At 40.3% G+C, this 23414-nt stretch overlaps 1 protein-coding gene across 2 annotated transcripts in view; it reads left to right on the top strand.

The window, feature by feature from the left end:
• Positions 1 to 23414, top strand: part of RSF1 (remodeling and spacing factor 1) — a 67055-nt gene that overhangs the window by 11531 nt on the left and 32110 nt on the right. Inside the window, exons 2-6 of one of the 2 annotated variants that reach the window (XM_037377990.1) lie at positions 12079 to 12170; positions 17135 to 17227; positions 17894 to 18099; positions 19066 to 19152; positions 19997 to 20154. In XM_037377990.1, coding sequence (XP_037233887.1) covers positions 12079 to 12170; positions 17135 to 17227; positions 17894 to 18099; positions 19066 to 19152; positions 19997 to 20154 — 636 coding nt within the window. The remainder of the gene's footprint in view (positions 1 to 12078; positions 12171 to 17134; positions 17228 to 17893; positions 18100 to 19065; positions 19153 to 19996; positions 20155 to 23414) is intronic. The other variant, XM_037377989.1, reaches the window with a different exon arrangement.

Below are 23414 nucleotides of genomic sequence, written 5' to 3'. Positions count from 1 at the left end.
TTGCCAGTGGTCTGTGTTCGTGCTGTCCATTTTAAGTTAGGACTAGCGGAGGAGTGGATTTGCTTTCTGTTCATCCCTATATAACCTTCCCTGGCAGAGGGTTAGAAGAACATCAAGGAATGCATCGTACAACCATTCCAGCTAGGTCAACCACTAAACGTGAGTCAGCATCCAAAGTGATCATTGTTCGAGAGGGAAAGCATCATCATAAACCTTAAATTAATTAACCAACAGGAAGCTGGTTGGAAAAAGATGGTTTGGTTTGGGTTTTTTTGTCACTGTGGTATAAATACAGTAGAATTCCTTTATGGTATGGGTAGTTAATCTTAATCTTACTTACCAAGAAAACCAGAAGGACATGATTTGTTTTAAAAAGGTTTAAGGTGAAAGATGGCTAAACCAGCCTAAGGGGAGACACTGCTGGTGAAAAAATAGTATTGTGAATGGGCAACAAAACTGCAAATGAAACAGAGTTGCAAGTATGCCTTAAGAGGGAAAATGTTTGTGATGAACACAACCCAGAATATTTAAGATTACCTGTTAGCTCAACAAAATATTCTGGGTAGTGTTGTGATAGGTCAGAGGAAAGCACCCCTGTTAACATGGAACTGGAGTTTTAAAATCAACAAAATACCAGATAGCACCAAGAGTGGGCTGAGAATCAAATGTAAAAAAAACTTGGTGGTTTTATTTTGGGTATGTATATCTACCTCTCCTTTTGCCAATTTCTTGTTTGCCTTCATCTTGATTTCAGTGCTCAGCTGTGGCAGCTCCATCTTGATAGATAATGCACATATCGGTAGACTAAGGAGGACTGTACAAAAGTTTCTGGGGAAAAAAAAAAGTTTTAAAAATGTTACTATGAACCTCAGAGAAGATTTTGAAAAATGTACAAAGCAAGGCTCTTAGAGATTTGCATTCCTTTTATATTGTAAAACCAGAGAAATGGTGCATTGAATGAAATTTAAAATTAATTCAAACTTAAAGGCCTTTCACGTGTTCTGTAATTACAGTTGATTGCTGCAAATTATTAGTGAGGCTTAAGCTCAGAAAGATTTAGACACTAATGAATATTGACTTGTAGTGAAAATATTTTAAAATATAGCTAAGAACATGAAGTTTCTTGCTTCTAAGTTAAGCCAGGCTCTTGACTAAAAAGTGTTTAGAGATAACCTAGAGGCAGGTGATTTTTCTGGGTGCGCTGTGGGTTTTCGTTACCCATGTTCTGAAACAGCAGATGGTGGTCACTGTCAGGTTGAGTGCTGGGTTGTATGCACAGTGGCTCATCGTTTTCTTTTCCAAATGCTATGCATAGGCACGTTTCTACTGCCAACGTTTGCTTTCCATTCTTTTTACCTGTTTTGTGCTGTACAGGAAGGGAAGGATCTTCTGATGTCACAACTGTTAGGTTTTTCAGATACCGTTGTGTTTTTGGGAAGCCGGTTCAGTGGAAAGACGTAGGTGCGTGTTCTATTGTGGCACTTTCCTTCTTGGCTGCAAGTGAGCTGCCAGGCTCTTCCCCCATCCTGATAACATCTACCACGGTTGTTTAGGTTGGAGAGTTTGCACCTCAAACTTGGGGTTTGAGTGATGGCAGTATGCAGATGGTAGCTGGAAACTCATCGTCCCTTCAGGCTATTACCTTCATCTGTCTTTTTAGCTCAGATTAAAAGTTGTGTAAAAGGTGGCTGGCGGCAACCGCGCCTGAGTTATGGAGAGGTAATGGCACTGCTGGTCTGGCAAAGCAGCCTGTGGCTTGGAGGCTGCCTAGCCAGACCGTAGGTGAGGGTGATCCCAAAGCTAACAGTCTTGGCTACCCCAGTGAAGCTGCAAGAGCCCCAGAGTTATAACCGTTTCTTGCAATTAAAAGAATTAGATTAACAGGGGTAGATATTTTAATAGTGTTAGCAGGTCAAAACATGACTTTGCTTACAGAAGTTTATACTTCAGAGTTGGATGTTTCAAGGAATGAAACTTACGTGAATCCTCACTTTGTGTGCGATTCAGTTACCAGCTTGCAAGAGGCCACATGTGGTTTGCTTTTTCTTTACATTTAAAGAAGTCTTTATTTGAGACCTAAGCTTAAGTTGGTCAAAAACCACACCGTGGTTTTGTGTACTACTGGCACTTTGTCACACAACTGTCTCAGTTTTGTTTCTTAAATTTCTATTCTCACTGGTTTCCTGGGTTTCTTAAACAATGCAGAATGACTCGTGCTGGCTTCACCTTTGAAGTTTGCTTATGCCGATCCTTAAAGAAATCTTATGCTCACATAGTGCTGTTGTTGTGTAGAAAAATTGAGTACCACTCAGTAAGCATTTGGTATTTTACAAGTTAGTCACTGCTGTATGTTTAGGAAAATATAAAATGTTTATCTTTGTAGCATGGTTACATTCTTGTACTGCTTTGGGGTCCAATAAATGAAAAAAAAATATTTTTGTTGGGAGACCTAATTTTGCAAGACTAGGTTTTCAAAAAAAGGTATCTGCAATATTTGACAGTTACAGAGGAACCACCAAGAAACATTCACCTGTTGATATTCAGTAAAGTTTTTGTGGAAATGAAAGATGAAATTATGAATCCTCGAGTATAGATGAGACTTATTTGAAGCGCAGGTTGGATCACCAGTGACTAGGGAAAAAACCCACTATTTTTAAAGTCGAACCCAAAAAAGGGCAGAAACATCTTTGTAGCAGATCTCATCTAATACCTTAAAAAGGATAAACTTTGTTTTGGGTATTTTCCCCCCACTGAAGACTGAGGAATGATAACCTCTAACCTTAGTAATGAAACTTGTTTTAGAAAAGTGATTTTTATTCAGCCTGCTCTGAATTTTTTAATACTGCCTTTTTATGCAAGTAAGAGGTGTGGAATAAAGTGGTTTTATAGTATAATTAACATCCTTCTTCTCTTAATGGTGAAGAAAACCCTCAGACAGTACCTGAGAAATTTAGCAAAATTGACACCAGAGTTGTGTTTCTAGTAACTAAACAAAGTAAGAAATTAAAAAGCATTTAAATTTGTCCTTGTCATGTAAAAATAGGACTTACATTCCACTTATCCTCTAACAGAACACATTAAAAGGAAGTTGTTACATTTGTTATGGCAATGAAGCTGAAGCCTTCTTAACTACTGATGTATGCAACTCTATGTTCACATTTAATCTTGATTTTTCACTTATTTCACTGCAGTGAGGATACTTTAGTTTAACATAACATGATACATGCTTTTTCACTTGAAGTTACATGCTGCCATGCTTAGAGGATTGATTTTGTCTCCCAGAAATGTCTGTGCATGGATAAACCTTACGATCGAAGGTCAGATCTGCAATGGTAGTTCTGTCTAACGGGGAGCAGAGAGCTTAGGTAAGGAACAGTTTAAGAGCGAGATGCACCCCCCAGTAATGGTAACGCTCCTGTATCCCCAAGACCTTACGTACATTGGTTCTCACTGGAAGAACTTGCCAGACACTCTACAACAGACTTAATCTCACCGAATAGTTTAGCAGAGCTCAGGTGTTTACTTTAGGATGAGCTGACTCTTCCCAAAGTGTCTTTCTTGCCGTGGGTTATGAATGGATTATACGGAACTAGCTCAGGTGTAAATGCCTGCATTTGCTTAGATGAACCCTATTCCTATGCTGCTGCCCTTTCCTAGTTTTTAATGGCAAAATACCAAAAAAATTCTGGGAGATAGGAGCAGGGACTAAAGCTCAGGCTCACGCTTCCATTTCTTCTCTCTTTGGGCCCTCAAATCTTGCCATTTCTTTCCTCGCTGCTTGCCTTGTGACTGGGCCACCCTCCTAGGAGTGGGAGCTGTAATCTGGAACCTTCTGACAGCGAACAAAGGCACTGGGTTCAATTTTAGCACTTCTTGGGTTGCTGTGTAACTACTTGGTGTTGGATCAAAAGGTAAACGTCGCCATCTCGACGTCTTTAACTTCTGTCCCTTCCGCTGGCGGGCCCGGGTGCCGCCGCCGCCCTGCCCCTGCGCCCAGCCGGGCCGGGGCTGTCCCGGGGCCGCGGCCGGTGCCGCCCCCGCTGTCCCGGCCGCTGCTGCCCCGCCGGGGGAGGGTCCTCACCCCCTGCCCGGCCCCAGCGCGGGGCCCCCCGCGGGGCGCAGCCCCTCAGGCCCAGCCGGCTCCAGCCCCCCCGGGGGCACCGGCCCTGCCCGCAGCCCGGCCCCGGCCCGGGCTCCTCCCCGCGGGGCCACGGGCCCTGCCCGGAGCCGGCTCCAGCGCGGCCCCCGCGGGTCACAGCCCCCCGCGGGCACCCCCTGCCCCGGGCTGCGGGGGGGAGCTGCTCCCCCGCGGGCTCCGTGGGCTGAGGGGCACAGCCTGCCCCGCCGGGGGCTGCCCTGCCCTGCCCTGCCCTGCCCTTCCCCGCGGGCTGCCGGGGAGCCTCTGCTGCGGCGCCCGGAGCCCCCCCGGCCTCCTCCGGCCCGGCCCTGCCCCGGGGGGCTGCGGGGCTGCTGCTCGCCCCTCCCGGCCCCCCTCGCTCCCGCCGCTGTTGCTGTTGCACAGTGACATTAACTTTTCCTCCTTCTTAAATCAGTGATCCTGGAGGTGCTGCCCCTCTCACTGACGACCCGCCACTGGCCAAGGACCGGCCCATCTTGGAGCCAGCTGGTTGGCTTCATCGGACATGGGAGAAGGTTCCGGCAGCTTCCCACAGAAGCCACCCCTGTAGCCCCCCCACTATTAAACCCCAGTACACCGACAAGTGTGAACTTCCATTACTGTAATGGCCTGCAGATGCCTCAGTCCAGACTGAGTTCTGGACTGAAATCCTGGTTTCAGTACTGACCTTTCCAGAGAGGTGTTGCGTTGCCAAAGGTGTGCTTCCAGCATTTCCTGTTGTAGAGCTGAAGGATCCAGTCAGATCAACCCGCCTGGTTTTTTACTAGGACTCCTAACTCTGCTTGTGCTTTCTGTAAAGACACCTTGGTGCCTAACAGGCAGAACAGGGCACCTTACCTCTTCTTACATCTCTGTGGCATGGGTAGGTGTGTTCTGCAGCATGCTCCCAGTGCCGGAGCTGGGCATGCCAAGTACCATTGGCTGCAGGTTTTCCCTGCCTAGGTCATCTTCTAGTGGAAAAAAACCTACTAAATTCTTCCTGAAGTGGATTGATTTATCTTAGTGTTTTGGGAAGCCATGGAGCTGCATTCTTGCACAGAGGAGCTGTGAAGCACTCCAGAGTCCACTACTGAAGTGTAATCTGTGTGATTACTTTTCACCTTTGTCATACCTACTGTTTATTTGAGAATTATAATGACACAGTTAAGTGCTAAGGAAGGAAATTAGGAGGATTTTCTGCTCATAATGCAAGAGAATCCCAGAGTCACTTTAGAAGATCTTATTTCCTGATTTTTACTAGCCAGAATGAAAGATACATGTGCTGTTGTGTCTTCTGTTTGTAGGCAGGGGTCCCAGCAGTTTCAGTCAGGTGATTGCATATGCATGAATTAAAGATCAGCAAGTCAAGTGCTCTTGATTTTTAGGTGATTGAAATGCATGGTGTGGTCAGTGCAAGTGCTTGAACTGTGAATTATGTCAATCTGTTACAACGTCAAATGTTTTGAATACCTGTTTTTCAGTGCTTGTTTGCACATTGCTAAGGTAGCCTGATTTTTCTCACTCACTGCTCCTGTGTCCAGAGTTTGTGGACTGGAGCCCATTTTTTATTCAGTACATTTTTTTAGGCAGTAAACTGGGCTTTTATTTGCTGTCTTTCGTTTCTGGGCTATTTCCAGTTTCTAAAATAGATCGTGTGCTATTTTTTCCTGCATTGTTTTCAAAGTAATTTTCCTTTTTTCCTACCTCCATTATTTTTATTGCACAGTACAGCATACTTTTTTTTTTCCCCTAAACGTTATGCCTTATTCTAACATCAGTCTTGCTTTTGTTAACCTTTCTGCTGTTGCTTAATATATCGGCTTGAAAAGCCCTGAACGTTGCTAGGAACTTAATAGCCAGAGAATGAAGCAGAGGGGACTTGTGAAAGATTAAACCATCTTCTAACTGCTAAAGGGCTGCTGAAAAACTGTGTAGGGATTTTGTTTTTAACTCCATCTTCAAGAATTATGCTGATGACAACGCGTATGATTTTTTTTTTAAATTACAGTTTTAGGTATAGTGAGAAGGTGACTGGTGGTTGTGTAGGCATTGGAGAGTGTAATCAGATTGATTTGTGGGCCATGGAAGAGGGTAGAATAAAAAAAAGAATAGCAGGAAAGGGTGCTCAATAACAGTTTTGACAAATAGGTGATAAATTCTAAATATTTGATAATAATCTCGTAGCTAAAATCAGAGCTGAATTTTAAAGTCACATCCCAGTTGCGGTGAGGACTAATGCAGCGAAGTCAGTTTGCAACTGATAGCAAGGTCTGTTAGGTTGGTGACACAACTTCTACAGGAACTGCGGGGTGGAAAAGGCTTTTTGGTTCCAGTTGAAAGCACTGCCCACGTCGGGCACAATTCCTTCGCAAGCGGCAGTGAAAGAGGTGGTGTGCTGGGGTCCCTGCATGGGGATGGATTGGAGGGGCTTTATGAGCAAGACAGAAATCTTCCAATTTGCTGAAAAAGTTTTGAGTGGCATGTGCTCTGAATAGTCCAGGCAAGCGGAGGGTCTTCTAATAGGTATTTGTGCAGATCGGAGAGATAAAGGTGCTCAGATATTTGTATGAAAATGATCTGGCTGCTGAGCATCCAGATTGCAAAGTATTTTCCTAGGATAACAATGTCATTTAAATGTGAGCGAGGTTTGTTTGTTTTTAATGCCTGCCAAAATCTTTCTAGGAACAGGATATAAAACTGCTACTTGGTGACTTGTTCTTTCTGTTTTGATCTTCGTTTTAATTACAGCATGTTTGATTGCTCTTTTCTTTCACTCCGGAGGCAGAGCAGTTACGTTTCCCACCCCCTCCCCTTCCTGTGTCTCTTTTGGGTTTTTTGTTGTTTTTTTATGGGCACACAGTTTAGTAGAATGATAATACTAAGTGGCTCAGCTAGAAAATAAGATCTTCAGATTGTTCTTTGAAACAGGAACTACTGCTTTTTCATGTCGGGATACACTATAAATGCTTCAAATGCTTCAGATGTTTTGGGTTTTTTATGCCAAGCTTGCTGCATGAATATGGGGCTCCTTATTATCACAGTTATTTGTCAGAGATCCACTGTAACTTCTTACCTCGTTCATACTAGAGGTTTGTAGTTTTATTTATTTATCATGCCAAGTTCGCACCAAGGCCATTGTTGTTCACTATGGTCTATAAACTTCTTGTAATACATCCCAACTACAAGGTTCTACAATTTTCCTTGCACTAAGAGTTGAGGTAAGAAGCAAGTTAGATAGTTCCTGGAGAAGAATATTTATGTTATCATAAACCAGTGCTGGTGCTGAAGGAGATACTATTCCCTTTCTTTTCCCAAGTGTTTTGCTAGTGATGAATGGATGAATGAATTTAATGAAACAGATGAGGAACTTCTCTTTCATTGAAACTAACCTAGAAGACAAGGAGGTTTGCTACCTCAGACTGCTCACAGGACTTCAGACTTGCACACAAAAATGAAGGAGAATATTAAAGGTGTTAGAAATGTGATCGCTTGCCTGTTAGGTACTCCTGCGTCTTTTGTAAGGGCTATAGCCAACTGGTTTTAAGCAAGTATATGTGTAAGGGCTTGTCTGCAACGGGAATTAAGTTAGTGTGTGGTGGGCTCAGCAGTAAATGGACCACCTAGTAACTCTTCACCAGTGTCCAAGTGGATGCTCTTGCTTTTGCATGTGCCTCTAGCGCAGCTCCCTCCAGCATTGACAGCGCGGGGAGCTGAACGTAGTGGAAGCTATCTTGTATTTGCTTGCCATTAAACTCTGCTTTGCACAGGGAGCTGGGAGCTGATACACATGAATTTTGTACAGATTGTTGTGAGCTAGCTTCCTTTAGTAGAAAAGGGAAGGTGGGTGATCATTAATGGTCCTGGTGATCTCTGCTGTCCACATGCTTAGCGTGGCTTTATTTGACAGTGCAGTCATAGTGTGCAGAGGTAATTTTGGTCAAGGCAGAGAGATAAAAAAAGAGCAAACTGTTAACGGAAATTTTTGCCCTGTATGTCTAATGAGTCACTTTTTTTCTTCCACTTGCCAAAACAAGCTAGGGTGGAAAAAGGTTTTACTAGTGTAACTGGGAAGACCTGTTTGTGTTCAAGAAGTACAAAAGCTACCAGCAGCCTTGTTAGTCCTCGTTCCCTTCCCTCTAAGTCCCAGGGCTTCAGGTCCCTTATCTCTGGAGGAGTAGAGGAGGCACAGGCTTGGCAATCCACATCAGTGCCAAGGACTCTGCTGTACATTGCACTTCTGATCTTCCCCTCTGTGTCCAGGGCTCCAGATCTGTTCTGATACTCAGGCTTTTTTATTTGTAATCATTTTCCAAACAACAAGTTCCCCCTGCACTCCCTCCAGACCCAGGGCTTGATCTGTTACCTGCATTTTCTGTTTTCCTCCTTTATTTCTGTTTTGTTTAGCTGAGTGTTCAGCTGTGAGCATATTTGTTTTGGCAGGGAGAACAGGCAGAGGTGAAATGAGTTATCATTATATAGGAAGGTGTTAATGGGTACCCACAACTTGGTCTTTAATCAGCGGCTGTGCAGGTGTTTGGAAGTTACAGCTTTTCGAACGGGATGATGGCATTTCCACATGTTCGTACTTTCTTCTGTTTCAATTTTCTGTCATTCCTGAATTTGTTAGAAATGTGTGACTGATGTATGGGATGTTCCCTGAAATGCTGCAGTAGATAGAATGGTGTTCAAGGGAATATTGTATGAGGCCCTGACAAGAGCCTGCCCTCCAGGAAAGTGCAGGTCTTAATAAATTGGCTAAGCTCCACCAGAAGCCTTATAATTGTATGTACAGTGACTCATTCTTTCTGACTCATGGCTTCTTCCTATGAAAGGTCTATATTTTTGAATATCTAGCAGATGGCACCACAGTTTAATTATACTTGATTTTCAGAAACAGTTTTTCTTTTAAAATAGCGCTGTACAATTTTTATTAGCCCTGGCATTTTCTCCACCACTTGAATGTGTTCTATGAAGGTTTTGGAGAGCTACTGTATTACTTCCAGAGAGATCAAAGTTTCATATGAGAATATCATGCAGATTTAGGGGTGTTTTTGTAAGTTCATCGCACTTCTTTGGCCAAAACCTTACATAGAATGGCTGTCGTGCAAGAAAGATAGTGCGTATTGTTCATCATTCCCTTAGGTGAATTTTTTAAAAATGCAAAACATTAATAGGTTATTATACCTGAAATGCATGATGCAGACCCCATTTGAATGGAGGGGATATTTTACAAAGAAGATGAGTCTACTGTTGTTATTTTTAAAAAACCCAAACAATACAACCCAAAAGTAATTACATCTCATGTTCATTATCTGTGGAATGTTACAAGTAGGAGTAGAAGAGTGTTGTAAAAATGAACCTTATTGATGTCCCACTTCAACAAAAGCTTGTCAGGAATTCGGTCTGTGTTCTGAACAAAAGTGAGTCAAAGTTACACAGGTTCAATGCATTTCTGAGACGACTATAGTCTTGTTTACTAGTGCACTTCTTGCCAGACAAGTGTTCTGGGAAAGAAGAGGTTTTCCACCACACTCTAGCCTCCCTACCACCCCTCCCTGAGCTGATGTTTCTGGGCAAGTCAGGTGTACGCTGCTGCATGTGATCCATGTATTATTTACAGCTACTTTGGTTTCAGTGCAGAGTTTGTTTCTCAGTCCTATAGGCTTCTGCTCCTGCTGTAGTTGAGGCATCCTGGCTGGTCAGGCTGCACTTCTCACACTCTGTAGTTTCTGCCTGCAAAGTAGACATCAGTTTTCTTCTCCAAAACTCCCACCTCATTCTTTAGAACAAGGAGGATAGTGTGCGATTCCTCCAAGCACTTACTAGGGACCTGGCAAAAAGCCAGCCTAAAGATCTGGTCATTCCTATTGTTATCATACATGGTAAACATCTTGAAGGGGTAATAAATAGAGAATGGATTTGAAACGTTCTGTGAAGTGTGTGAGAATAACCACATCGATACGTCATTAAGATCCTAGAAGTGCAAGAGCTGAAATGCTGGAATCGGAAAAGGCGTGAGGTTTCTGTAGGCGCTAACGTAAGTGCTGACCAAGGTTGTGCAAAATTACTTGCCAGTTTTTTTAATTTTTAACATTTTTCTAAGACTTAACACTCTAGAACAGGTCTTTATGGTGACTGGGGATTTGATTATTCGAAACAAATCACCCATGCTTCTTTAAACTGGGATTCAATCAGTATGTACCCATTAAAAAGAAATCTGATTTAAAAACAAACAAACAAAAAAAAGATGCAGAACAAAAGCTTTGATCCAGCAAGATTTTTGAATACTTTGGCTCGGTTCCATGTCACACAAACACCAGCTGAGGTTTAATTGTATGAGTTGACTTTGATAGAATTGCTCATGTGTATAAAGTGCTTTGTGCTTAATTTTGTTGGTGCCAAGTGCTCAGCATCTATCAGGGTTAAGACCTTTGATCTTGTTCCTTTTAAAATACGTGGTAGTTCAAAACTATGAAATGCATCCATTTTCTGGAAAACCGAGGAGGAGAGATATGCTAGGTTTCTTCAATATGTAATGGTAATGGAAATAATATAAATGGTATAAAAGAGAAAAGATCGGAGCTGGTTTAGAGTTGCTTATGAATTACCTACTTTGAAAGGAGGTCTCTTTTGGAGTACCCAGGCTGGTACATTTTGTATTTATTGAAGGGAATCTGTTTATTAAATTTCCTGCTGCAAACCAGCAGCGATGATTTACTTCTGAAATGACACAAGCATTTTCATCAAACTGGTATTTTCCCAAATCAATATGCTCACCTGAAAGTAGAGGCATTTGACTGAAAGACAAACAGCAGTTAGGTGAGTTAAATACTGAAAAGATTCACACAGATACTCAAAGGTTGTATAGATCAGTAAAAGAAATAGCATCCAGCTCATGTCGAGTTGAGAACAAGCTTGTTTGGTGCCCCAGCTGCGTATCTTGTGTCAAGTAATGCTACTGGACCAGCAGAAAAACCATAATCATAAATTATTTTGCATAAATAAAAAAATTGTGCTTAGAACTTTTAAAGTGTGTGCGTGTAGAGTAATGAAAATACTTTCAGAGAACAAAATCGTACACAAAGAGAAGAAAAGTAAAAATACTTGAAAAGTTCTTTATTTTTTTCCTCCACAAATTACAAATGAGAAAGCTCACATCACTGGGCCTGTAGAGTTGCATTAATAATTATCGGATGTTTTAAGAAGTTATACTACTCGCTAGCTTATAAAATTGATGTTCTGCAAATCTGCCACTTGGTGGTGCCAGATTGATTTATAAATCACAGCTGTGAGCTAAGCCAAGATATTGAAGTTGTCTGAAGAGCGTAGGCTAAAGAGGTAAGTAAAATTCAGTTTTGAAAAGAAGACTGATTCCATGATGACAGTGGTGCAGCTGTACTCGGCAGAAGTACTGGCCTCTGACCCTCAAGCCCTGTGTATTCAGGTCCAGTACAAAAGAGAGTAAGTATAGAGGGAAGCTACATCTGTGAGGACAAAGTTTCTGGAACATTTCTCCCGTACCATTCACCCAGCCAAAAATAGTTTGGATTCAGCGATATTCCAGGCGTGGTACAGAAGATGACTTTGGGGTTTCTGGAGGCAGCTGCAGGTGTGCTGCTTGCAGTAGTATTTTTGTAGGTCTTTGACTGGCCAAGTTCCTGTCCAGTTGTTTTAATGCTGCCAAAATTTTTAAATATGTATCACCAAGGTCTGTTTACTTGAGTTTAAGGAAGGGCAATGATTATTATAAACACAGATTTAAACAAAAAGACCCATGTGGTTAAATGAACCTTCCTCTATCTCTCAATTGTGGGGCTGCTGTTCAACAGACATTAAGTTACTATGTTTTATTACAACTTCTCAATTTGTCGAAGTGTTTCAGTGTTATCAGTGTTTAGTATTGAAGTATATTTGCACCAGACTTCATAACTTTTTTTTTTTCCTTTCTCTCAACACTGCAGTTCCAAAAGAATTGGTGGAGCTTCACTTGAAACTGATGAGAAAGATTGGGAAGTCTGTCACAGCAGACAGATGGGAAAAATACTTGATCAAGGTACAATATGCATGTTGTATTATTCTGCAGTGCTGGAATATGGTTGTAACGAGCCGTTGTGTCAGCAATCCCTGGTATGAATTATAGTGAGCCTTGGGCTGTGCTGTGGCCAACATCAGTGTGCGTTCCCAGAGTTTAGTTGCATAAGATTCCAGCTTAACTTGCAATCTGCATAAGATTCCAGCTTAACTTGCAATCTGCATAAGATTCCAGCTTAACTTGCAATCTGCATAAGATTCCAGCTTAACTTGCAATCTGCATAAGATTCCAGCTTAACTTGCAATCTGCATAAGATTCCAGCTTAACTTGCAATCTGCATAAGATTCCAGCTTAACTTGCAATCTGCATAAGATTCCAGCTTAACTTGCAATCTGCATAAGATTCCAGCTTAACTTGCAATCTGCATAAGATTCCAGCTTAACTTGCAATCTGCATAAGATTCCAGCTTAACTTGCAATCTGCATAAGATTCCAGCTTAACTTGCAATCTGCATAAGATTCCAGCTTAACTTGCAATCTGCATAAGATTCCAGCTTAACTTGCAATCTGCATAAGATTCCAGCTTAACTTGCAATCTGCATAAGATTCCAGCTTAACTTGCAATCTGCATAAGATTCCAGCTTAACTTGCAATCTGCATAAGATTCCAGCTTAACTCGCAATCTGCCTAGACTTGTGTAAAAAAAACAAATCACCACCCCAAAAAACCCCAAAAGCAAACCAAAACCCAAACCAAACTCTGAAAATAGATGATGTCTTCTGCACATAAAAGTTTACACCTTCATACTTGGTAGTAAAATACTTTCTTTGAGCATTAAGACCCTAAATAAATGAGGAGATTTACTAGCCTGCAAACAGGCTAAATTGAGCAGAGAGATTTACACAGTAACAATTCATTTGTATATCGGTTGTCTGGGTATGATTTAATTACTGCAGTGTGGTTGGTACTCATATAGGGACTAACCATACGGAGTTGTTGTAGCATGTGTTAATAATATATGAAAGTATTGCAGTGATTTGTATCTGCATGCTCAGAATGGCGTGGCTAAGATGAAACTGTAGTTATGCATCAGTAAAAATATAACATCCCATTTTACATAACTCCATATTGGTATTTTAATTGTGCCTATGCCATTGTTGGCACTTCGTATGCAAATGGGTTTCAGTTTAAGAGTTTGCACTGCTTCAGAAAATAAAAATATGCAGATATCCAAAATTAATACGTTACCGTTTCCCCTCTGGATCTGTTCAATGTGTATTTTAATCCACAAAAACGTAGTCTTGGTATTGTCTGTACAGCCATAATCACATCTGTCTTGGAAATACAGCACACGTGTGTGTGTGTATATATATATATAGGTAATAGCAACGATACAGGTAATGGCACTTGCCAAATCCAGTTGCGGTTTTCCCCCTTAATAAGTATGATCTGTAACCTTTATAGAGATGGGGATTTGCCCTGAGGTTTGTGTAGTCTCAAGATGATGTTTTTAGGACTGGGAATATGTCAGAAAATAACCTGCAGAAGGACCTTAGATTAAATTTAACCTCCTAACCAGCTGTAAAGTTTTTATGGTGATGTTTTAAAAGAATAATGTAATAATTTATGTAACTGTTGTGTACTTTGTGTATTGCCAAGGACTGCGGTTACTGAACTGTGTTAAATTCCTTAATCTACCAAAAAGCCATTGCAGGAAGCTGAGAAAACCCAGCTCTGACTACTGGGCTTACGTACCTCACTGGAGCCACTTCCTACATGTGTAGTAAGCAGAAAGCAGAGAGATAGAACAAGTTTATGAGGGAGTAGTTTGGAAAATTTTCCTTCGGTAGGCATTGAAAGGATGGGAAAGTGATAAGGAGGCCCTCCCATACATCCCTGTTAAGACCAAGTAAGTGGTAATAAATTCTACTTCATTTAACAGTCTCCAGAGCTAACTTGAAGCTTATTCTAGCCAGTAGTTCAAAGGAACCTTGAAGAACAAAGTAATTTGAATATAACTAATTAGTAGAGAGGTATGCTAATATTGTCCCCATTTCAAAGGGGTGTAATGAATTTAGAAAAACAATGAAGAGTATTGGGAAATGCCACAAAAGCCAGGAAAAACTGAAAAGGTGTGGAAACACTGAGAGCATTCTGCCTGCAGTATTGTTCGACATACTGCTGACATACTCTTAAGAGACAGCGTTGACCTGTTTTTCCTTTGTTAGAAACTACCAGTATGTTGCTTTGATAAAACAAGGTTTGATACATTCTAGATGTGACCATTTTCTTATTTAGGCGGAAACTTTTAAGTGCAGGACGTTCAAACTTACATGCCCTTAATATTTATGCATGTAAATATTATTGATAAGTTTTGTTTATATACCAGCTGTTTATAAGAGATGCTTTATTGGTCTGCCATGCTTATAGAGAGGTTCATAAAAAATTGTCTCTAAGCTGTGGCTGGTATTTTGTCAGATTGAATATATTTTGAGATAGGTAGTGAATGTGACAGTTGAGAGTTCTTTCCCTTCCCTCTTCTGATGGTGAGCCAGCTTGGGTGGCTCACCAACATGTACACTAGTCTTGTTTTTGGAAGTAAATGGCTATAGGGCTCTAGGAATCTGACTTTCCTCCTCTGTGCAAGGAACGTATGTAGTTACATATGACCGAAGTGAAGAAATAGCTTGACCTAAATGCTTTAACAGCTAAGAGGAACTGTCCAGCTTCACTGTCTTTTGAGAAACGCATAGATGAGTTAATTCAGATTGCACTGTCTCCTGGCAAAATGCTTTACTTGACTGTTGTCAAAGATATTTTACATTTTTATACAGGTAGGTTTTCTCTGGACTGGTCTGTCCGGAACCAACCCCAAAATTGGCACATTCTAAACATACTGTTTTTTCCAGTGGTTAGAATTCAGGTCGCTATAGTCCCACCCAAGCAGACTTCCCTGCTATGACTTTTACCTTCCTGTTTTTGTTGTTTAAAATGAACATTTGGAACATGGTAATAAGCAAGTGTCAGGTACCATTGTACCTGCTTTGGAAACATGAGAGAGATGTTTTGGCGTCTCTTTTGCAGGGTGGGAAGATGCTGACCGCTCTTTAGCATGCATAAGCCAGCTGCTCCCACAAGCGCTGGATTTTTGATTGGTGTGAAATGTCCCCTCTGTGAAGGCAGAGCCTTAACATTTCAGTGCAGCCTCAATCAATGAGATCTGTAGTTCAGGGTTGTGACAGTACTTGTCAGGAGAAAGCGCAATCATCTGGGTTTTAATTGTCAAAATGTAGTCATTTCAGTTTGAACAGATGCTTCATCAGCTCTGATGTCTGTGAGCTTTTGCTGTGACAATCAGACACTTCCGCAGCACATGAAACTTCTCATTATTGCTTTCATACTTAATGAGTAAGTAGTGAATAACAACTGGCACATGCCTTTAGCAAGGGTTTTGATATACAGTTTCCCAGCGTTCTTTACGTTACACGGTTGAAAATGAGAGAGAAAGCAGAGTGATCTCATTTTGTGAGCGAGCAGCGATTGTCTCTTGCTGTGAGCTTTGGATTTCTATCAGAGAAGTACCTGTGTAATGTTCCTTGACCTCAGAGAAGGAAAAACTGCTCTCCTGCAGGATTTGTTGTGACCAGAGAGCACTCTTTACCGTGCTCTGTAGGTCATGGTTTAAAGTCAGTGTGATTTATGCTGTGGCTGAGCTGATCTAATTGCACACTCGGTCATTTAAGACCTGGTGTCAGTACTAGGGATAGCAGATGGTAGGTAGCACAGCCATGGAGACCGAGGAGGGGTAGTGGCCCCCCTCTTGGTTGCAGCCCATGTGGAGTTTTACAACATGAATCAGCTGATCTGTACTGGTGGGTGAAATTTAGGGTTATTTTTGCCGCTGTTTCCAGAGAAAACCACTTTCAGATGCGATTTACAGGTTTCTAAATAACTTAGTGACTATCTTGTTTTCAATAATAATTTGGCGATTGGGAGACTATGCTGGTTTAATTGAGTTCATTCAACAGGGCTTTGCTTCCTTGCAAAGGGAAGGGCAGCAGTACCTCGGGTGCTAATTGGGACAGTCGGGATTCAACAGTGGCACTTCAGAATAATCCCAGCTGGAGGTGTATAGCTGTGATCAGCTTTCGCCTCCTTCCAGTGGGTATTTCTGCTCGAACAGCCTCACCGACTGGAGATCGCACCGTGTGTCAGTTGATAAGCAGCTCTTCTCTGTTCGTGAGAGTTGTCTTAAGCATATCTTAAGTTGTTTAGGAGAATAGGGAATTCCTTTTCCTTTTCCACTATTACTATTGGAGCTCCTGCTGATTCAGTCTTATTTATCCTCTACTGCCACTTTTTTTGTGTGTTCGGATTTTTTTCCCCCCCATATTGGTGACAATGAATTTATTTGCTTTAAATAAATATAAATTGGCTACACTTAACGATATTTTTAAATATTTATCAAGCAGCTTGAAGCCCAAGAGATTTCCTAAAGAATAATAATTCCCCAGTGTGGAGTGAATACCAACTGCATTTATCTGCAGTACAGTTGTGGGACTTGGGGGGCCCCAAGAGAGCTTTGGCAGCTCTGTGCCAAGTGCTGTAAGGCCACCTAGCAAGAAATCATGTCTACTCGAGAGAAATTTTATTCTAAATAGACAAGTCAGAAATAGAAAAATGGGAGATTTTGCACAGCAAATACAGGCATACCTTTGCAGTTCAGAGTTGTGGTGCCTAATTTAAAGAGGTTTAGAGAAGTTGGTGGTGATCAGGGCCTTGATGATCCGCTTTTCCGTGGAGATTTGCCAGTGCTTGCCAAACTACTCCAGTTCTAAGTTTTATTGTTGTGTCAGGCTTTCAGACCTTTAGTCGTGAAGAGATCACATATAATTGTTGCTGCAGTAAGGCGCTATTAATATAAAAGTTTTTAAAGTTGCTTTCAACCACTAACCCTAGCAATCTTAATTATTTTGTTCGTGACAGATATGCCAAGAATTCAACAGCACTTGGGCTTGGGAGATGGAAAAAAAAGGATACCTAGAAATGAGCGTTGAGTGCAAACTGGGGATTCTGAAGGTACACATTCATCAGCTAAGTTTCTAAATGACTTTTGCCTCACTCACTTAAATATCTTGGAGATTTGGCTTTTTCACTCACTTAAACGTCTTGCAAGTTAGCTTGACTGAACCATCAGTAGATATACTAAACATGGAGCTGATCTTGTACCAGACATGGTTCTCATTGTTGTGGGATGGGCCCAAACTGAACGTAACACTTGTTTGCATATTTTTCATGCTTTGTATAAAACTTTATTTGAAAATTGTTTTGTATTTACTGTTTTGTCAGTAACTATTTGTGCCAGTACACTTTTTAAAATGTTTATTAGCTTGCTGAATTTTGAAGGCAAAGATGGGACTTCATCTTTTCAAGTCCTGAGAAAACTTGTCAGGGTTGGTTCCAAGTTATGGATGTGTTTTATTGTAGAATGAGATAATTTGTACTATGTAATAAATAAACAAATAAAAATAATCTTTCTAAGCTGGTCAGGGGAAAAAAAGGGCAAAAACTTGTGTCTCGTTTAAAAACAGCAGTCTGGAAAAAAACCTGATAACCATAGCTAGATCCAATAGAGAGGGGCCTAAAAAGAAGTTCCAAAATACACTGAAAGGAAAAGAGCTGATGTTCTTATTTCTGTTTATATTTTGATATTTTAACAGTCTTCCTACTTTCTCTCTCTCTCAGTATCTCTGTGAATGTCAGTTTGATGACAATCTAAAGTTTAAGAATATAATTAACGAGGAGGATGCCGATGCCATGCGTCTTCAGCCCATTGGTCGAGACAAGGATGGTCTGATGTATTGGTATCAGCTGGATCAAGAGCATAACGTCAGGATGTACATAGAAGAACAGGATGACCAGGATGGATCCACATGGAAGTGCATTGTTAGGTATTCCTTTTGGGTTTTTTTTCTCCTTTTTTCTTATTTTGTAGGGGGGAGTTAGCTATTTGTCACCAGGTCTCAGAAATTTATGTCAATACATCTCCATTTCCCACAGAGTAGGATTCATGGCCGTGGGATTTTCTGCCTTCACATGTATATTTTAGTGAAAAAGTATGTAGAGGAGAAACTGATTTGTTGGTAATCACCAACGTGTAATTTGTTTTCTCCTTAATGAAGCTACAATGGATATATGGATAGGGTACCAAGAGAAGACTGTCTTGAGGATGATGGCTCCGTATTGCTCCCTGGCTGGCTAAATGCCTTAGGAAATGGAGGAGGACTCTTGCTTCTTTCATTTCTGCTCTGTTAAGAAAATTACAAGTGGGCAGTTTTGTTCTTGGGGGAATTGAAGTGCAATTTTAGCTTCATGGAACTACAAAACTGTTGATAATACAAACAGGCATGAAAAATCTTCTGGAGCAGAATTAAGCTCATGGATCACTATAAAGATGAGGCACATGATGTTGATACAGACTGACATGTGTACATGACTCAGCACCTTTGGGTCTCAGTTCTGCAGATGAATATTTTAATAATATTTTAGCTTCAGATTTGTTTTTTGTGATTCTTGTTACATGTTTTGTTTTTCACTTTCCTACTCTATGCAAAGTATATGGGATCTTTCTTACTGGAAAAAGAACTAGTCAGAAAGAAGTCTAAAAAAGTAAATGATGGGGGTTTTTTTCTGTTTGTAAATTTTAATTTTTGTATCTGCAGCTTATTTACATATCCATAACTGTAAGTAATGAAGGAAGTCATAACAAAACTGTTTAAGCCAGTAGTAAAGAGCCATAAAATGATAAGCGTTGCTACCAGTGGAATTTAGACAGCTGTTGTGGGTGAATAAAGTAAATATATCTAAACAAAGCAATCAAGAGCTGAGTGATGTTTATCTCTCTTCATGCATTATAGACTCCAGAGATCAATGCCAAAAGTGGAAGAAATCAGGAGGGCTGCTGGGGAAGTTCTGACACTCCACACTCGCAGCAGAAAAACACAGTAACGCGTTGTCAAATCTAGAATGGTTTTAAACCCGTGAGATTCCACACCTCAGGGCTGTTGCACTTCCAGGCTTCCTTTTTCTTCTGTAAACCTGGGCAAAACAAATTGCTGAACATTTGCTTTAAAGCAAGAAATGGAAGAGCCTTATTATTCTAGTCTTATTATGGAAACAATGGCTCTGTTTAATTATCACTCATCACTCGAATTCATTAAAAAAATAACACCTCAACGTATAAAGTTAGATGTCCACATTAAATAAGGGTTAGAGTGCACAGAGATTCACAGGCATAGAGATGCACGAACGTTTTCTTGCTATCATAACTTGAGTAGCTGAAGGTTTTTTAGACAATTTTTTATTGTTTGCTACATGTGTTTAGGATGGGTGCTTGCAAAAAGTGTCTAAATTACTTAATTGCTTTTGAAAATTTCACTTGAATGATGTGGTTGCTCCTTTGATGCACAAGCAGAAAACTACAACATCCTGTCTCCCAAGAGAAAAAAGAAATTGCAAAGAAAAATCAGTGAGGCTTGGTAAGAGGATAATAAATAAAAGAATAATTAGTAGCAGCTTGGATCCAGACCCAACAGGAGTCAAGATGGATAAGGTGTCCTTCCAAAAAAGTGATTTGATTTTGGTATGGATAAATTGGAAGGTTTCTGACTGCGAAGCTGCAGCTGCGCTGGTGGGACAGGCATTTCACTATACTTGTATATAAGGTTTTCAGGGCAGTGTTCATTTTAAGGCAGGTGGTGGTAGGTTTGGGTTTTTTTCTTTTTTATGAATCCCTTTGGGGTGAGTAAGTGGCTTATCAGGCAGTGTGTTTTTTCTTCTGTCATCTAGAAACCGCAATGAGCTTGCTGAGACCCTTGAGCTCTTGAAAGCACAAATTGATCCTGCCCTGCTGAAAAACAACAACTCTCAGCCAGAGAATTCATCACGTGAAAGCCCAAGCATAGAAGATGAAGACACCAAAAAGGGTGAAGAAGGATCTACGCAAGGTTTTCTGCCTTCTTTTCTCAAATTTTAAATGTTGTGCTCTGGCAATATTAGAATTTTCAACTTCATGAAAAGTTACTGTGCTAGATTAGTATTTAAAAAACCAAAAAGCAGAACAAAAAAACCCCGGAAAATGTTTCTGTTCAAAGTAAATCAAATAAATATTGAATAGTCTGGAATGATAAATATTTTTGCAAGCTTTTTTAGTGCATATTTATGCTCAAGATTTTTATGAGATGACAGCTATGTATAAACCTTTTTCTAAGTAAATTTTTTTGTTGTACATTTTGTATAATATTGTAAATGCTCATCATTGTATGTTTTCGTGGGGCATTGCAGTTTTGTCAAACTTTTCCTGTTCCAGCAACATTAAAATTAAAAAAAAAACAACCAATAAAACACCTGTTTGTGCAATGCCATAATTGAAATCAATACAGTATTTGGGCGTGTTTGTTCTTGCTTTTGAGTTTGGATCAGAAAAATACAGGTTATTTCCTTAAATATTTCGTAGTCTACATGATTTTTTGAGAAGACATGAGCTTGAGTTAAAACAATTAAAAAAACGAAAATATTTTAGAAGCAAAGTGATCCTTAGCTGCCTTCACTGTATTGTTGTTATTAGCAAAGAACCTTTTTTCTTTCCTTATTATCATGTCATTGCACAAACTTTCCTGACTTGTTGGTTTGTGCATTGCTTTTACTAAGTTATCAGTTAGCCTGAATTACCTTAACATTGTAAGAATCTTATCTTTTTTTCAAGTTATGGAAAGCTAAAAGCTTGTCATGCTGGTAATTTTTGCTAAAATTATCATTTAGTTAAAATACAGAAAAAATATCTTCTCAATCAGAAACAAGATTTAGGGATTCCAGTGTGTTAGTGTATGTTTCTTCAAAATTGTTTAAGTTAGTTTGATACATGGAATTAGCCAAGGCCTGTCTTGGTTCTGAGTATCAAAGACTTGCTATTTTATTCTGATTCTTTGCAAGAAACAGCATAGAACAGAACAAATAAATAAGACATTTAGATACAATTTGAGTTGTTGTTGAATCATCAGAAGACTACTGTTGAAATTGCAGTAAATGGTGATGAACACCAGCAGAATTCTTTGTCTAAGGCACTTCCAATATCTAAGTGCATATAAGTGACATAACCTGTGGGGTTACCGATGCTGAGGAATGAATTCCAAGTACTAATCTTGCCTTTGTCTCGTTAAAAATTGGCTAAGCCAGCTTAACTCATCTAACTGAAATCTCTACTTCAGATAACATTTTACTTTACTTTGAATCCAGGAGAAGCCATTTGAAAACATTTTAATGGATTTCCCCTCTGTAGATAATTGCCCAAATCCTATGGCACAGTTGCCTGGGTCAGTACTCGCTTGAGGCTGTGTATGGATGCAGAATCACTCCTAGGCACGAGTCTGTGTATGTAAGAAGTAATGAAATTATTTACATGTGCTGTGATTTAAGTGCAGTCAGCGTATTCACAGAGCACTGTTTAGAGTCTTTCAGTTGAGAAGCTTTGTTAGTTCCCCCTATTAGTGCGAGGGCTGCGCTCAAAGCCCTTCTAAGGTACAGACCTGATACCTGTTTGCTTTGTCCACTTCCCAGATAGCGTTAAATTAGTTCATACGAAATTAAGGTGAACAGAACCAATGCTTACATAATCTATTAGGCTAATAAGAGCTAACTCTAGAGTCAAGACAACTTGTGTGTTGGCAGAATCATTTTGTATATGCCAAGTGCTTTATGAGCAGAACTACAGAACTGTTCATTTTCGGTGTAGAGAAGTTTGGGTGATCCTTGATGAAGTTTGGGAGACAGCAGCAGCTGAAGGGAAGAAATGGTTGACCAAAGTTTAGGCAAGAAAAAGTGAAGGGAGGCTGGAAGATTTTGGACACACAAAACCATATCATATCCACCATTACAGATGAATGCCTTTAAAGAGGCAGCTTTTATGCTACAGGGGCTCAGAGGGGGGACCGCTTCTGAGAAGGGGAAAAAACCAGCCTTGAGTCTTCAACGTGTTACCACTTCTGGTGCCTTAGAGATGCATCTTTCACTGCTGTACTAATTGCTGAGACTTACTTGGATATATGCTTTGTATTTGAAAATATTATAAAATTTTTGCATTCTTCCTTGCCACACTTTTCTAAAATGCTTATTTTCTTTAATGTAACTGTCAACTGTCACATACTTAGCCCTGTATATTTCTAACCACTTTGGGGAAAAAATGACACTGGTGTGGAGGGAAAGGGGTGAGGAAGAAAAAAAAAAAAATCATCTTTTTGTTTGGAGTTATGGCACGCTTGCAATAATGTCTTCCAAATGGTAGAAGATGCTGTTTTGGCACATGTAGTGCTATTATATTTGCTTTTTCTAATTTTTCTAGCTGACTCAAAAGGTATGGTAAAATAAAAAAAAAACCCAACCCAACACATGGGGTATTAAGAGGCTGCAGTAATGATAAATAATAGGCTTAAGCACATAATAAAAAATAGATTTATGGGGTTTTTTGAGTGCTGGAACTGTAGTTTAAGCCCTAACAATCTAAAACTGACTTAGCAAAGTAGGCATAACCTAATTCTTTAAGCAGCTCTGCAGGTTTTTCTGGGCTATGCTACTACTCACTGTGCTTGTTTTAGAAACGGCAGATGAAGAGAATGTAGAATATTGTCCGATCTTTGTGTTTTGGTAGTACGTAGGGAACATACTGTCCAGAGAATCTAGGCGAATTCTGCCACAAGCTATAGTGTTAAATGCCTTCTCTCTTCTCTGAACTGTTGAAATACGGTAGTTGAGTATTTCTTGAAATAGAAACATGTACAAACAGGGGACTGATTACTGTGTGGAATTGCACTTGAGGAGCATGGAATCTTACACCATATTCTGGTTTGTGAAATAATTCAGAGACTCCAGTGAGACTTCAAGTTGATGCCTCATGTCCTTTCTGCTTAGGTTTTATGTATCGTCTATTGAAGAAAGGGCTGAGATGCCTGTTTTAAAGAAGGATAAATGCAGAATTCTGCTGCTAGCTTCTGTAATTTAGGTTTATCTTGGTATGTAATTAAACTGATTGATGTAATTGAGCTGTGATTCTATAGCTGAAAACTGGCAACCCACTCATTTAATGATGGTGTTAGACAAGCCAGATTCCTAATAATACAGTAAGAGAAGATTCATTTGTGGGGGACTTAGGTGGTGGGGGTTTTTACATATGCCTTTGTTTTGATAGATGCTCTTTGTAATCCTGTAGGTTCCC

Source organism: Falco rusticolus, chromosome 2, assembly GCF_015220075.1.
Source record: "Falco rusticolus isolate bFalRus1 chromosome 2, bFalRus1.pri, whole genome shotgun sequence".
Lineage (NCBI taxonomy): Eukaryota > Metazoa > Chordata > Aves > Falconiformes > Falconidae > Falco > Falco rusticolus.
The sequence above is the reverse complement of the archived record's forward strand: the minus strand, read 5'-3'. Positions and strand labels throughout refer to the sequence as shown.